The sequence below is a fragment of the Misgurnus anguillicaudatus genome, chromosome 9, assembly GCF_027580225.2.
Source record: "Misgurnus anguillicaudatus chromosome 9, ASM2758022v2, whole genome shotgun sequence".
NCBI classification, from domain to species: domain Eukaryota; kingdom Metazoa; phylum Chordata; class Actinopteri; order Cypriniformes; family Cobitidae; genus Misgurnus; species Misgurnus anguillicaudatus.
The window spans coordinates 32,213,330-32,231,145 of NC_073345.2; the positions used below are offsets into that span (position 1 = coordinate 32,213,330).

The 17,816-nt window shown below is 36.5% G+C and overlaps 1 protein-coding gene across 23 annotated transcripts in view; it reads right to left on the reverse strand.

Moving 5' to 3' along the window:
* Positions 1-17,816, reverse strand: part of fnbp1b (formin binding protein 1b) — an 87,542-nt gene that overhangs the window by 25,952 nt on the left and 43,774 nt on the right. For 14 of the 23 annotated variants that reach the window (XM_055179276.2, XM_055179278.2, XM_055179286.2 and 11 more), the window contains exons 5-10: positions 13,874-13,936; positions 12,760-12,864; positions 9,722-9,736; positions 4,397-4,525; positions 4,060-4,206; positions 2,361-2,552 (exon numbers count right to left, since the gene is read on the reverse strand). In XM_055179276.2, coding sequence (XP_055035251.2) covers positions 2,361-2,552; positions 4,060-4,206; positions 4,397-4,525; positions 9,722-9,736; positions 12,760-12,864; positions 13,874-13,936 — 651 coding nt within the window. The remainder of the gene's footprint in view (positions 1-2,360; positions 2,553-4,059; positions 4,207-4,396; positions 4,526-9,721; positions 9,737-12,759; positions 12,865-13,873; positions 13,937-17,816) is intronic. The other 9 variants (XM_055179285.2, XM_055179283.2, XM_055179294.2 and 6 more) reach the window with 1 other exon arrangement.

Genomic DNA, 17,816 nt, shown 5'->3' on the forward strand with positions numbered 1-17,816 from the left:
TTTAAGCACAAATTAACTTAAATTGTATATTTTATTTAAATCTTTTTCAGATATTTCTACTGAAAACAAAACAAAAATACTAAGTAGACAATCATTTTTTTGCAGTGTTAATAAAGTATTTTTTTCTTATCCCATTGGCAGATTTTTTTTGCTTGTTTTATGCACATTTATTAAGATGCTTTTTTGATGAGCAAAAAAACTAACAAATTTTAAGTAAAAAATATTTTCTTAGGTTTTTTTGCTCATCAAAAAATAAATGCATCCTAATTAAATACTTGTACGAAAACAAGACAAAAATACTAAGTAAGAAAGACGTTTTATGCAGTGCACATCCATAGTATTACTTCGTCCTACTATGGAAGTCAATGGTGCCTCTGATCTGCTTAGTTACAAACATTCTTAAAAATATCCTTCTGTGTTCATCAAAACAAAATCATTTAAACAAGTTTACAACAACTTAAAATGAGTAAATGATAACAAATTTAATTTCTGGGTGAACTATCCCTTTAAGACCAAAATTCGAATGTATTTTCAGCCATGTTGACCGCCCTAATCTGTGGTGCATGAAACAGGTCATACAGGTTTTGAAATGATAGTTATGAGAAAGAGTAAATAATGAAAAAAATTAATATTTTTGGGTGAACTACCCCTTCAAAAAATGCTCAAAACATCCACACACGCACATTTAAAGGGATAGTTCCCCCAAAAATGAAAATGTTGTCATCATCCACTCGCTCCCGTGCCGCCACAAACCTGCACACATCTCTTTGTTCCGATAAACACAAATGAAGATATTTTGAGTAATGTTTGTAAACTTAATTTATTGAGCCCCATTCACTTCCATAATAGGAAAAATAATACTATGAAAGTGAATGGGGCTCACGAACGGTTTGGTTACAAACATTTGTGTTCATCAAAACAAAGACATTCACACAGGTCCGCAACAACACGAGAGCAAGCAAATGACGACAGAACCCCCATCCCTGGGTGAACCATCCCTCCAAAGTACAAAAATCTCCTTTCAGGTCAACCATTTGCTCTCTTTCTCTCACGTATCTTATTAGCAAGATCCCCAAAGCGTAATGGAGAAATTAATGAATCTGAGAGCGAACACTTTTGTTCCCAGCAGACTACAAAACCTTGTTAATCATCTATACAGATATTCAAATGAAATCCCTATCTTTACACATTAGGCCAAATCTAGATAAAGAGAATAAATGAATAAAAAAATACTCTGAGTTTAATACAATTATGTTTACAGTAATGCCGGAAGTTCACTGGCAAAGCAAATAATAACCAGAAAAAAGCAGTTCTACCACAAAAAATAAATGATTTAGACAACACACAGCTCCTATTACACACATTTCTGTACGATTTAAATAATATAAGCACTTTAACAAACTACAAGCTTCAGCTTTCAGATGAAAAGTATTTTCCCTGTAGACCACAGACCTTGAAATATGTTTGACATTGCACACTAATCATACTATTTCAGCAGGATGTATACTGTATTTATTTTTAGTATGCATGGATGACCTACTATATTCAACAAAAAAATACAGTCTACAAAGCACACTGTGTGCAATATCGTATCTCACAACGCCAGGCGTTCAAACCTCTGCTACCAACGTCATGACCCTTAAGCGACATCAACAGCGATTTGGTAACGTAACATAATGAGTTCATGCGACAACAATGTAGCATACTACTAGCACATTTAAACTGCCGATACTACACTGTTTCCCATTCCCAACACACACAAACACACGGACACACAACAATAAATGTATATTTTATAATGTTAAAGCTTATATCCCGGTCCTGCGAGGTTAGGTGGGGTAAAGGCGAAGCCATTGACACAAATGTCAAGGGTCAAAACAGCCACAAGAAGCCGATACGGAAGAAGAGGACAAGGAAGGAGACTGTTGTTACCATGGGAACAGCAACGATGAGCGGTCGAAGTTTGGGATGAAAGTAAGGGATAAGATTGTGGGGTTACGGTTCTCTGCAATGTCAAAGGTCAAAGTTGAGGCCTCTGTGGGCCGTGCATTAGTACGTTATTACTCAAGTGTAAAGGATGAAACGTTTGTTTATCGTGCAGGTGAAAGGGAAAGTGAAAGAAATCGATGGTGGCAAAGGAATAACAGCTTGTGCTAACAGAATAACTCAACTAACTACAAAAACACAAACAATCTACAGCACACACAAATGAAAATAAACTGCACAAAATATAAAAAGCTGTAAGCTGTCTCTTATTGATGATATTTTTGTTTTAATAAGAGTTTTTATACTTTTGCTTTGATTGGCATGTCTAAAAAACGTAGCTGAACGCAGCAGAATACAATGTTGATGTGTGTTACCTTGTTTTTCTTGAAAGGCCAGAGAGTTTTAGTCTTGCCCTTGCTGGAGCGATCTACTTTGCTGTCCGAGCGCGAGTTAGTGAGGCTCGTCTCAGACACCGTTCTCTTCATCGCCTGACCGTAGTCTTCAAACTCGACGTCTCCTGGAGGCTCAAAGCCAGATTTATATGATTCTATCACCTGAGATGAGTCCTGCAAGTGTAAAGACAGAAATACATACAGGTTTATATCAAATAGAGATTATTCTGAACAACATTGTTTCTATCAATAGTCCAAACTCGCCTTGTTTGTGTGACCAATATTTCCTATCACTATACACTAGAGATGGGACGATATCTCGCAAGATTAACTCATTCCCCGCCTGCCATTTTTTGAAAAATTGCCCGCCAGCATTTTTTGTGATTTTTACGTTTCACAAAATGCCTTCCAGCAAAATTTTCTTCTAAAAATATATAAACATACAAATATATCAAATAAAAGAACAGACCCTCTGCTTTCAAACAAACAAACAAAAACAAAACAGGAAAAAAACGTTTCATCCTATCTATATTTTTTCTTTGCCTATAAACAAAAAAAATAAAAAAAAATTTGCAAAGAGCTGAAATAAATGCATTTTTGTGAAGGATTTTTTTTAGAGATCAGATTCAGAACGATTATCAAAATATACAGAGTTTAACATTTTTTGCTTCAGTTTTGTTTATAAATTGAGTAATTGGGCCACCTAGTGGATAATCACGGTATGACAGATTAATATAAAAACTCATCAGGATCATAATGTTTTCTCGAGATAACTCGTCAATGGCGGTGAAAGAGTTAAAATATCACAAGATTTCTCATGGAGATGAAATGCTGTCTCGTGATATTAGCACAAAGTTGAGTTTGTGGCAAAACTCAACTTTAACTCTTTCCCCGCCATTGACGAGCTATTCTGGCAATCCGTATCACCGCTATTTTCCACCAGATGGCGCTCTTACCCAACTTATAAAACATGTATATATTATGTATGAATACACACATACATGTATGAATTCAAGAAAAAAAATATTTAGGTATATTTTTAATTAATATTTATAATCTAAAATATATCAAAATATAAATAAATATACATGTAAATGTTTCTTAAATACAAACATTAATGTGTGTGTGTGTGTGTGTGTGTGTATTTATCTCTTTTTCATTATAAACCCAATCTCGTGTCCTGGTCTCGTCTTGTGGAGTTAGTGTCTCATCACACCCCTATTATACATGGTGTCTACCCTGACTAAACTTTTATCACCAACCTCCCCTTCATGTATCGCTCAGTTGCAGTTCTGAGATCAGGTGCCAGTTGCTTGCTCATAATCGAATCATATCAAAGTGCAGAAACAGAAAGTGTTCCTGTGGTTTAAATGTGTGAGGGGAGAGATTCTGGTAAACTGGTGATTTAAAGGAACAGTTCACCTGAATATGAAAATTCTTTCATTATTTACTAATCCTCATATCCAAGATTTTCACGACTTCCTTTGTTCAGTTGAACACAAACATATTATATTTTTTATTAAAATGCTACGAGATGACTAGCTGTCATATGATACTTTGTCCTGAGACATGCAAGAACCAAATTTTAATCTCAATAACAAAATCCGAGATGACCAGACATGGACAATGGATTTTGCCTGTATGGAAATATAGAAATATCGTTTGTGCCGGTGTTACTAACAGTCTTGGGTTCGATGGATTCGGCCGACTGTGTCATTCCATCCAGACATTTCCCGATGATGGGCAGAATCTGTCGGTCCACCTCCGCGTACGTTTTCAACGATTCGCCGATTCTCTCTATCCTCTTCTCCTCCATCAACTGGATCTTCTGCTCGCAATCCACACAAGATCAGAGAGTTACACAACGGGTTTAAAAACTTACAGTGCACTTAACACAAAGGCTGTTTGAGAAGTTAGGGGCTTTTACTGAGAAAACTTTTTGGCTAAATTTCTTATATGTGAGGATAAAAGAAGGGAGCGAAAGAGAGAGAGAAATCATGTGTGGTTTGTGTTTGCACCTGGAAAACATTGGGGATGATGGTGTAATAATGTTCGTTCTGTTCCTGGTTGAATTTTTGCAGGTACGCGGAATATTCATTCTTGCTGTCAGTAGCCATCTGGTGTCTCATCTGTGCTTGTTGTCGTGCCTGAGAGATAGAGAGAGAGAGAGAGAGAGAGAGAGAGAGAGAGAGCAATATTAATATAAGCTTCACAAGACTATAAAGACACATAGTGTCTTCTCTCATGATCAAAATAACACACGATTATAGCAGTGTGACTATAATCAAAGCTATAATCAAATAACTCGAAACTGTGCTCTTAAAATCAATAACTTACCCAAAATACACACAAAAATAAAAACACACAAGCCACACAAACAATGCACAATATGACTACTCGCTCATGTACAGGGCAAAAACCGCAGTACAACTTTGTCCTACATAAAGTACATGAACTTATAACTAAAACACAGACATCACTATTTCAAGATCGTTTTTTATATATAATATTTGAACTTTCCCTCACAGAGACAATAAAGAGCTCGAGAAATCTCAGGCCTGAACATTTCACAGAGCAACTTTTGTTTTCTGTCTAAAAACTGCAACTTAAAATATACAAATGCATTTGAGCAGGAAAGAGAGAGAGAGCGAGAGACATACAGAGAGCGCAGGGTTAACATGTTAGCCACATCCTGATCTGATTCTAGGAACTCGAACCCATTAACCTGAGGTTCAGTGTTGTCATGGATATACAAACTTCATCATCAGACCAGCAACAGTTGAACTGTTTGTATGCAAAACATCCTGAGATGAAAACATTGTTTTCCTTAAAGGGACAGTCCACTTTTTTCAAAAATAGTCCCCTTGGTAACTTTCAATAGCTGGGGACTATTTTCAGGCGCTGCGTAATATCATTGCGCCTGCTGCACCCATGACCCAAGTCCTTGATTATTACGGCAGAATGAGAGTATAGATCCTAGCCATATCTGCCTACTAAACTACATTTTCCGTCGGTCTTAGTACACAATGTAACTACAGAAGGGTCAAGTTTTAAATAGGAAAAATATCTTTGATTATTTTGAGCGTGATGCTAATGGTCTAATCAGATTCAATAGATTATGCTAAGCTATGATGCTAATGGTCTAATCAGATTCAATGAAGTATGCTAAACTATGATGCTAATGATCTAATCAGATTCAATGGATTATGCTAAACTATGATGCTAATGGTCTAATCAGATTCAATGGATTATGCTAAACTATGATGCTAATGGTCTAGGGTGGCAATTCGCGCCAGTTCCGCCCTACACGTCCCGAACATGCCCCCGGGTCCGCTCACCGGAAGCCGCGCTGGTCGAACGCCTAAGTCATCAAGGTTTAATATTTCGGGTTTAATTTAAAAAAGCAACCGTTACATTTCAAGGTAAGAATGAAACTACAATGATTGTATGTCTTAAAATAAATAAATCTTAATTTTCTAATGCATTTTAACTGAAATGTGAGAACCTCGATGACGTATATGCGGTCGAGCAACGCGACTTCCGGAGAACAAACCCGAAAACATGTTCGGGACGTGTCCGGCGGAACTGGCACGAATGGCCACCCTATAATGGTCTAATCAGATTCAATGAATTATGCTAAGCTATGATGCTAATGGTCTAATCAGATTCAATGGATTATGCTAAACTATGATGCTAATGGTATAATCAGATTCAATGATTTATGCTAAGCTATGATGCTAATGGTCTAATCAGATTCAATGGATTATGCTAAAATATGATGCTAATGGTCTAATCAGATTCAATGGATTATGCTAAACTAGGATGCTAATGGTCTAATCAAATTCAATGGATTATGCTAAGCTATGATGCTAATGGTCTAATCAGTTTCAATGATTTATGCTAAAATATGATGCTAATGGTCTAATCAGATTCAATGGATTATGCTAAAATAGGATGCTAATGGTCTAATCAGATTCAATGATTTATGCTAAGCTATGATACTAATGATCTAATAAGATTTAATGAAGTATGCTAAGCTATGATGCTAATGATCTAATCAGATTTAATGAAGTATGCTAAGCTATGATGCTAATGGTCTAATCAGATTCAATGGATTATGCTAAACTAGGATGCTAATGGTCTAATCAAATTCAATGGATTATGCTAAAATATGATGCTAATGGTCTAATCAGATTCAATGAAGTATGCTAAGCTATGATGCTAATGGTCTAATCAGATTCAATGGATTATGCTAAATTATGATGCTAATGGTCTAATCAGATTCAATGGATTATGCTATAGGCTACTATGATGCTAATGGTCTAATCAGATTCAATGAAGTATGCTAAAATATTATGCTAATGGTCTAATCAGATTCAATGATTTATGCTATTATACTAATGATCTAATCAGATTCAATGAAGTATGCTTAGCTATGATTCTAATGGTCTAATCAGATTCAATGGATTATGCTAAGCTATGATGCTAATGGTCTAATCAGATTCAATGGATTATGCTAAACTAGGATGCTTATGGTCTAATCAAATTCAATGGATTATGCTAAGATATGATGCTAATGGTCTAATCAGATTCAATGAAGTATGCTAAGCTATGATGCTAATGGTCTAATCAGATTCAATGGGTTATGCTAAACTATGATGCTAATGGTCTAATCAGATTCAATGGATTATGCTAAACTATGATGCTAATGGCCTAATCAGATTCAATGGATTATGCTAAACTATGATGCTAATGGTCTAATCAGATTCAATGGATTATGCTAAATTATGATGCTAATGGTCTAATCAGATTCAATGGATTATGCTATACTATGATGCTAATGGTCTAATCAGATTCAATGATTTATGCTAAAATATGATACTAATGATCTAATCAGATTCGATGAAGTATGCTAAGCTATGATGCTAATGGTCTAATCAGATTCAATGATTTATGCTAAGCTATGATACTAATGATCTAATCAGATTCAATGTAGTATGCTAAGCTATGATGATAATGGTCTAATCAGATTCAATGAAGTATGCTAAGCTATGATGCTAATGGTCTAATCAGATTCAATGAAGTATGCTAAACTATGATGCTAATGATCTAATCAGATTCAATGAATTATGCTAAACTATGATGCTAATGGTCTAATCAGATTCAATGGATTATGCTAAGCTATGATGCTAATGGTCTAATCAGATTCAATGAATTATGCTAAACTATGATGCTAATGGTCTAATCAGATTCAATGGATTATGTTAAACTATGATGCTAATGGTCTGATCAGATTCAATGAAGTTTGCTAAGATAGAATGCTAATGGTCTAATCAGATTCAATGGATTATGCTAAACTATGATGCTAATGGTCTAATCAGATTCAATGAAGTTTGCTAAACTAGAATGCTAATGGTCTAATCAGATTCAATGGATTATGCTAAACTATGATGCTAATGGTCTAATCAGATTCAATGAAGTTTGCTAAGCTAGGATGCTAATGGTCTAATCAGATTCAATGGATTATGCTAAACTATGATGCTAATGGTCTAATCAGATTCAATGGATTATGCTACGCTATGATGCTAATGGTCTAATCAGATTCAATGGATTATGCTAAATTATGATGCTAATGGTCTAATCAGATTCAATGGATTATGCTAAGCTATGATGCTAATGGTCTAATCAGATTCAATGGATTATGCTAAGCTATGCTAAAGGTGTTACCGAATGGATGGATTAAATGGATTCCAAAACTGTAAAAAAATTGTTTAACCCTAGAGGAGCTGAAAAATAAGCCTATTTTCAAAAAGAGTGGAGTGTCCCTTTAATATTGCATGGTCTCTCACTATATAACTTACAGATTGCAAATATTTTCTAATATTAGATTATTAAAATCTAAACTGTTCATACTGCAGTGAATTACATTATACACTTCATTTGGCAGACATTCATGCAAAGCAACTTACAAATGAGAGTTGCTTTGAATAAAATTGTTGTACATCCCTAACATGACAGCTAGACGTCCAAAACAGACCACTTAGTAACACATAAAACAAACCCAGATGCATCAAAACCACACAAGACTAAATAAACCCACTGTCTATGTTTGGTGGTATAGCGTACAATTTTACTGCACAGTATGCTGCATACTGCCTACTAAATACAATATGAAAAGCATGAGAAATATTCCCTTGAGAGAATATTTAAAAATATTGAAGCTTTGGATATGTGAAAGCGCAGGCAAAAAGAAAAAAAATGTAATATCATTTAAGGATATTTTCTTTTTAATTACCATTTAAGATTTTTACCAATTTTTCCTACATCATGCTGTAAAAGCACTCTCATGTTTTTTGGGTTTCAAATTAAAAGCACCGTTTACTTCCAATAGAAATCTTGGAACAGTCAGGATTTTCTAATATAACCCCGGTTGTGTTCGTCTAGGATGGCTTGAGGGAGTAAATCATGGGGTAATTTTGACTATCCCTTTAACTAACATTAACAAAGATTAGTAAATGCTAAAAAACTATATTGCTCATTGCTAGTTCATGCTAGCTAAAGCATTTACTAATGTTAACAAATACAACCTTATTGTAAAGTTTTACGGAAATAATATTATTTAAATCCATTATTCTACAATATTCTAACCCTGCTTCCCAATTCGCCTACTATCCGTTCAAAATAATATTCAAAGTAATAATCAGTATGTCCCAAATTGTAGTATGTTAAAATAAGTATCTTTAACTCTTTCACGGCCATTGACGAGTTATCTCGTCAATTAAGAGAAAACGCTTCCCTGCAATGACAAATTTTTACGGAAATTCATATTTCCGAAACTATCCACTAGGTGGCGCCCTTACCCGACTTATAAAACACTCAAACTACTTTGGATCTACTGATCCAAAAACAGTAAAAACTCTGTGTATGTTTTGATCATCGCTCTCAATCTGATCTCTAACAAAAGTCCTTTACAAAAATGCAATTATCTCAGCTTTTTGCAAAAAAATTTGTATGTTCGAAGAAACCTACCCATATTTGAGAGGTTAAAAAGAAAACAAATGAAAATAGGATGAAACGTTTTACACACGCTTAAATACATTGAATTATGATGATCTGACAGTTATATATGGGACAGTGCAACCAAAACCTTGAGTGTTTATACATTTATATATTCATGCCTGGAGCGATGTGACTGGTGGGGCAACAGCGCAGACAAACTTAAACAAGCCTGTGATTGGTCGGCCGTACGGCAGGTGTGTCGTGTAGGCACGGCCGTGGTTGGACAGAAAGCAACATTGTCCCGACACACAGACACACACAGAGAACTGCCACTGTGCACCTACCTTAAGATAACATCGCTTCAAGGCATGACAAAAAAACACGTAAACAAAAGGAGTTAGATTTAAAATGCAAAATGTAAATGTTAACATGAAGGCTAGACAACCAAAGCACACAAGATTTAAATAAACACACTGGCTATGTTCGATACGGTATACTAGCGTACACAAAAGGAGTTACTGATTTGAAATGCAAAATGTACACCTTAACATAAAGACTAGACATCCAAAACACACAAGACTAAATAAACACACTGGCTATGTTTGGTACAGTATACTAGGGTACTATAGCATCACTGTATTGTGACAAGTATGCTAAATGTTTAATAGCAGCATGCTACATCTGCATTGACTGTTGAGTGTAATGCATTGTGGGATTGTGTTTTTCAACACACTATTGCATATTGAAGACACAAATAAAACAGACCACCTGTTTTTTAAGGACGTAGAAAATATATACTGTGCAGTTTACATACTGCATACTTATAGTACATCTGAACGTCCGATGACAAACTGACCCAGCACAGCTGCTGAACCATCACTGACCCTGAACATCTGGTTATAAATCAACAGAAGTGTCCTGAACGTTTGCCTGTGCTGTTCATCTGACTTATTAAACACTTTAAGTGTCACGCAGCCATGATAAGACACACAAAAATGCTACCTGACTTCCTCACTTCCTTAACTTTCCTTAGCTGAACTCTTTCTCAAGATTCCTACAATGGCAAACTTTTAAATTCTTGGAGACGATCTCCCTTTCCCATTTAAATATTTTGGAAATTTCTGTGTTCTAGAGGTTATCACAAAGACATCTGCTGAGCACACGCTCTGTGGTAATAAGGAAAGATTGAAAATGAGTGACGTTTTAAAGGACGTGGGCAATGAGAGCGACTGCTATGGCAGCAGTGATACAGTGAGTGATGTGTTCTGGAGGAATAAAAGAGAAATACAGACACATCTGATCTGTCACTACAGTTATCAATCTCTCTTTGTGTTTATATAACCTGACTGATTACACAAGTGACATCACTGTCATATCATCATATACACTACATGTTCAAACAGGAAACACATCAATCCATCTGACAATGAACTTTAAATCTCATGATGCAATGCCAGTGACAGTAACATCAGACACACACACACACACACACACACACAATCTCTCTCTCCCACACACACACACACACACACACACACACACACACACACAAAATCACTCTCACATGCACACACACAATTACTCTCACTCACTCACTTACTGACTCACTGACTGACTCACTGACTGACTGACTGACTCACTCACTCACTGACTCACTCACTGACTCACTCACTGACTCACTCACTCACTCTGTCTCACACACACACACACACTCACTCACACACTCACTCATTCACTCACTCACTTACACACTGACTCTCACACTCACTCACTGACTCTCACACTCACTGACTGACTCACTCACTTACTTACTCACTCACTCACTCACTCACTCACTCACTCACTCACTCACTGACTTACACACACACTCACTGACTGACTGACTGACTGACTGACTGACTGACTGACTCACTCACTCACTCACTCACACACACACTCACTCACTCACTCACTCACTCACTCACTCACTCACTCACTCACACACACACTCACTCACTCACTCACTCACTCACTCACTCACTCACTGACTGACTTACTCACTTACACACACACTCACTGACTGACTCACTGCCTCACTCACTGACTCACACACTCACTCACTCACTCACTCACTCACTCACTCACTTACTGACTCACTCACTCACTCACTCACTCACTCACTTGATCGCTCACTCACTCACTCGATCACTCACTCGATCGATCACTGACTCACTCACTCGATCACTGACTCACTCACTCGATCACTGACTCACTCACTCACTCACTCAATCGCTCACTCAATCTCTCACTTACTTACTCACTCACTGACTGACTGACTGACTGACTGACTGACTGACTGACTGACTGACTGACTCACTCACTGACTCACTCACTCAATCTCTCACTCACTGACTCACACACTCACTCACTAACTCACTCAATCTCTCATTCACTCACTCACTCGTTAGCTGTGTCCCAATTCAGGGGCTGCGACCTTATAAGCATGCGACCTTAAATATGAGCACTCGGTCTTTCAAGGTGGCAGCCTCAGAAATCCGCGAAGAGAACTGAAATGAGACGGTCTAACCTTCGGATGACCCATAATTGGCGTCACCTGCTGCACCTGTTAGCAGGACATAGCGGAAACGTTTCTGACTTATTAAAATAAATATGAAATCAGAAAAATATTAATTTAGTTTAGAAAATATGACACGTTGATGTAGATTAAACTATTCAACAGTATATTAAATTTAATTAATCAACCTTAGAAATATATGCATAATAAAAATAATAATATTAACACAAAACATAACTTATAATACTAAAACAGTGACAAACTTTTTTTGATAAATACACACTTTTATTTAATGAAGGTTTTAATTGTTTATTTTATAATATCCAGCCGCCGTTGCAGGCGCGCAATGAATCTTGGGATATCCTCGGCTGTTAAGGATCCATTCGTTCTATCCTTAACAGCGCGGAGAAATGAGGACGCATTTTGAGGCTTCATTCTAAGCATCCTTTGAATTGGGACGGCCTTACCAGCCTGAAGTCGCGCTGCTGTGACGCAATCGGTCTTAAAATACGTCCTTAGAAGGTCGCAGTCCCTGAATTGGGACACAGCTACTGACTCACTCACTTACTCAATCTCTCACTCACTCACTCACTCACTCACTCACTCACTCACTCACTCACTCACTCACTCACTCACTCACTCACTCACTCACACACACACACACACACACACACACACACACACACACACTTAATAACACTCTCTCTCTCTCTCTCTCTCTCGCTCTCTCTCTCTCTCTCTCTCTCTCTCTCTCTCTCTCTCTCTCTCTCTCTCTCTCTCTCTCTCTCGCACACACAGAAACACACACATACACAAACCCACTCTTACCTTCTCCACATCTGCTTTTGTCACATTGATATCTGCGTCCATCTTCTCAAAATACTGCTGAGCTCGGTCAGCCTCTTTACACTCCCGCTCAAACTTCCTCTTGCACTGCACACAAACACATTAACACTTTAAACACTGACAATATCATTGGTACACTCACACACACACAAACATCGTTGTGACTATAAAAGTAATGTATCCCAAAATTAAGAATTGTGACTAACAGATTACAAAACACAGTTTGACATGTTTTCTTGTATTAGCGAGGACATTTTGCGCCCCACAAACATATCAAGTGCCCTCACACACAGGCATTTTGCAATACAATTTCATTATATGATTCACTCGAATTGTTCGCCCTTCATCTCTCTTAAAGGGACAATCAACATTTGTGTCCCCTATGACCACTCGCTCACACACACACACAATGAGATCATTCTTACACACTGACATACACAGTTCTCGTTCTCTTCCTCATACTGTACACATACAGACAACCAACAAACATGAAGACTTAAAACAAAACCACAATCCATCTAAAACACAGACACACACACACCTAAGAGAGGAATGCAATGATATATCCTGTCTGTAACAAAAAGGTACCATGGTATTACTATAGTATTTTGGACTGTACATTACAGTCCCACAGTAATACCATGGTACTCTCAAAAGTGCTCCGAAGACCATGTGAATACCATAGTACTTAAAGGGATAGTTCAACCAAACTTTTCTGATAAACACAAAACAAGATATTTTGATAAATGATGGTAATCACACAGTTGATGGTGCCCATTGAATTTTATTGTATTAGTTTTTCCTACTATGGAAGTCAATGGTTACAATCAGCTGTGTGCTTACCATTGTTTTACAAAAAATCTTAGTTTGTGTTCATCAGAAAGAATAAATTCATACAGGTTTAGCACAACGTGATGATAGTTAAATTATGACAGAAATTGAATTTTCGGGTGAACTATCCCTTTAACTATGATAATCATGCAGTATATAGTAAACTAACATTGTTTACCATCTGATAGCATCACTGTATATTTTTGCAAAAGATTAATTTATAATAAGTGTGAATTATTGATCGATCAGTGATTATATAACTCACAGCCTCCAACAGCTTCCAACTGGTTTCAATTTGTTGCTGTGCTTTCCGCCCATCATGGAAATACTGTGAGAGAAAAACAGATGGAGATTATAAAAATTGAGTTTTAAAATGCACAAGTTTTGTTTCGAATCTGATGAGAATTTATTGAGATCTCGGACTTATTATTACCGGCTGTCATCAAAGGAAATCTGCGCACAATGTTTGACTATTTAATAATTTCTTGTAAAACTGAATCTCATTTTCTTTAACAGATATTTTGTTTTTATGACTTTACAAAATTGAATAATTGACAAATCTAAAAAGAAAAAATGTGCTGTCAAGTAGCCATATTGTGAAGTTGTGTGTGTGTTTCTCTAAAAGGCTTCTCTTGGCTCAACAACCCCAGGGAAAGTGTTTAGTTGGCCAACAGTCAAAATATCCCCACACACACAGACCACACAAAGGGCCTTGTGTGTCCTATAGATAAAAGTCCTGGTCTGAGACCAGCTATAGATTCACTTAGAATCCAATATTATTAGCAGTCTAATAAACATATCACTGCAATACGGAGTTAAGGGGCGGGACTATCCAGTTGTCCAACCAATAGCAGATAAGGTGTCTTTGCAGTTCTCTGTGGTGCCACTGGTAGTGCAAAAAAGGATATTTCACTTTCATTAAAGTTTTGTGAATGTAATAATTATACAGATATTGATCAATCTTGGCTCTTTTAGTCAACAGCTAAACCGTTTAGAAACACTGTACCAGGATCAGTGAATAATGTCCTGAACAAGAACTGACTGAATGAGTGGCAGTGAGAAAATGAATGAAAGAATGAAAGCATTTGACTCTTTAGTATTCACAACCGAGCTTACAGACTGAATTATAAAGAATGCAAGCATGAGCCGTGTGAACAAAACTCTACAGTGCACAAAGCATTATGGGTAAAAAACGGTCACCAAGTAGAAAAGAAGTCTGGTTGTGTCTAGCATAACGATCAAGTGTCTTGTAGCATGCATACACAAACGCAAACATACACACACTTTCTCTCTCTTGAACGAACACATAAAGACATCAGAAACTCTCATAACTAAATCTGTGCACAGACAAGTTTTATTTCTTGATTTGTTATGGTGTTTATTTCATTTCCTACTATGGCACACCCTGACAACATGCGCTCGCTTATACAGACTAAAAACCTTGGCACGCACACACACACAAGGGATGGCTGGAAAAGTGTCAATTATTCTGCTTGCTGCAACCAATTTGAACTTACAAACTAAAAACTAAACTTTTTAAATCAGTGTGTAGTCCGGTTTATTCAGTTAGAGGAAGTCAACCTGCTATCACAGAGGAAGTTGACTTCAACTTTCTTCTAACCGTCTGTTTTAAAAGACCATAAAGCTCGATGGAAAGCCAACTAATGGAAGACTCAAACCAGCAACTCTTGGAATACAAGCCCGACTTTCTAACCACTAGGCTCCTTGATAAGAGAGTTTATTAGTGATAATACTGACAGTCAAAGATTATTTGACAACTTTTATTTTCCACGCTTATAAAATAATGGACAACGGGCCATTACATTATCTGAAAAAAGGGCATACTCAAGGTGATAATGTGGCCACAACCCAAAAATTTAACGAACCGGAGTCGGTTACCATGGTTACCACACCATGCGATATGATCAATATTTATATATATTTTTTTTTCAATACTTATGTATAATTTGTTATAAATTTTTTTATATCAGAAATGAAGAAAAAAGTAGATTATTTACTGTATTTATTCTCTTAGCTTTTTAATTATTTTATTATTTGTTTTCAATTTCTTTTTTTGGCCACCACACATATATTCATGCTTATTTGTTAAAATTACATAAATCTGTTATTTAAGTTCTTTCTTCTTCTTCTTCTTTATTCTTTACGCCATTCCAGGATCTATGGCTATATTCATGGCGAAAACTGGTTTATCTATACACAAGTTGATCCACACAAGTTAATCCATATGAATACTTGGCGTAGTGATATGGAGCTGTAATGCAGTTAGGAGATGTGGAACTACTTCATAGGTGTGCATTGACTGAAAAATAAAGCACACAAAACCCTTATGGTGGATTCATACCTGCCACGGTAGAGGTGGCAAAAATGCGCTATTCGCGTGTAGTTGGATGCTTGAACATTTGTGTTTACTTGCTTCATTTGCGCGTGAAATTCTAGTCATTCGAGACATTCACGCAGAAATTTGCGTCATAGGAGGCGCTTCTGCGACTCCGCTGAGACTCCGCTCGCTTCCTGTAATCACATCACTACTTCCAAGCATATTTGATCATCACTTCAACAGTTGCACATTATAAATGTTAATGTATAAATTAGATGAATACAGTCTTAAATCATATTTTCATTGTGTCTTTGCTGCGTCTGTGTTGATTTGGAACAGCGCTCTGTTTCAGTCACACTTGATTCTGAGGAACTACTTTGTTTGGCGGAAGAGTAATATTTGTACTAATATAATTATTTGTTTTTATTTTATAAAATCCCGCTAACGTTATGCATATGAAGTAACCGTTTTATAAACGCAATAAACCCCTCGAAGCAGTGGGGTTACAGTGCATTTTATAACAGCTAAGGGGGTTTAGGCATGACGCGACAACGCCCCTTAGCTGTTATAAAATGTACTGGTAACCCACTGCTTCTTGGGGTTTATTGCTTTATTTTACACAGAAAAGTTACCTCAGTGATACGCTTTGTAATGATCCTGTCCTTGTTTTACTCTTAGGATCAAGACAGGCCCATGTTTTGTGTAGTAGCACATGGCCTTTGTTTTGGCTGTGTGCTTCCTTGTCTCGTCTTCTGACCCCGCCCCCTAGTCTCTTCTTGTTTATCACCATGTTACTGTTTAATTTATGTCACCTGTTCTTCTCTTGATTTGCTCCCTTATTTAATTCCCTTGTGTTTGCTGTCTTGTGTTCGTTTGTTTTGTAAAATACCTGCGTCTGGTTAGTCTAGTGATCCTGTTGTGAACTACTTGTTAAGGTTATTGTTTTGTTCTGAGTCAGTTCCTTGCTGTGTGTTTCTAGTTTATTGTCTGTTTTTTGTTTCGGTTTAAATAAAACTCTCTTGTGTTCTATTAAGCCTGCATTTGGGTTTTGTCTCTCTTCACTGGAGAATCCTGACACGCTTTAGCTATTATTTAAAATAAGGTAATCTACTTGTTATTTATTTTGCTTGTTTTAAAAATAAACTACTCTGAAACAAAGCTGTTTGTTGTTACTGTTAAAACCAACTATAAACAGAAGAAAGCAAATAAGCAACAGATCCTATCTGAACAATAAAAAAACTATACTGAAATTGTACCTCGTCCTACTGTTAAATGTAAGGGAAATGAAATTAAACAAAACAACAACAACAAAAATATATATAGCAATGCAAAACAAAACAAGAAGTATATGTTTTATGAAATAAAATGATCTGTATTATTTCAGCATTATTTTTTTGGGAAATTAAACTATATTAGTTTTTGTCATCTAAAGTGTCATTTTCACACAATAAAATGTGTGAAAAGAGAAACACACACACACACAGCATGTAGCTGTTTGGCTAATGTGACTGTTGGCACAGTAAAGGAGATTAGAGACCAGAAAGAAAATTAAGAGAGAACTGAAAAGAACCAGTGAGACAGAAAAACTTTTAATAAAATAATCTTAAAGGAACAGTATGTAAGATACTTATATCAATTTATCTTAAAATGGCCCTGATATGTCACTAGACATTAAGAAATCATTTTCATTTCAAATACTTATATCACTGACAACAGTGGTCTGGCCAGGATATTGCCATTTAAAACGTGGAGTTGCAGCCCTCAACTGATGTTTATGTCGTCAGGTTGTGTATTGGCCACCAGTTGTGTGCAGTACCAGTTTTAGCCACAAGTTTTGTGATTGCAATATCAGTTTTGGCCACAATCCTAC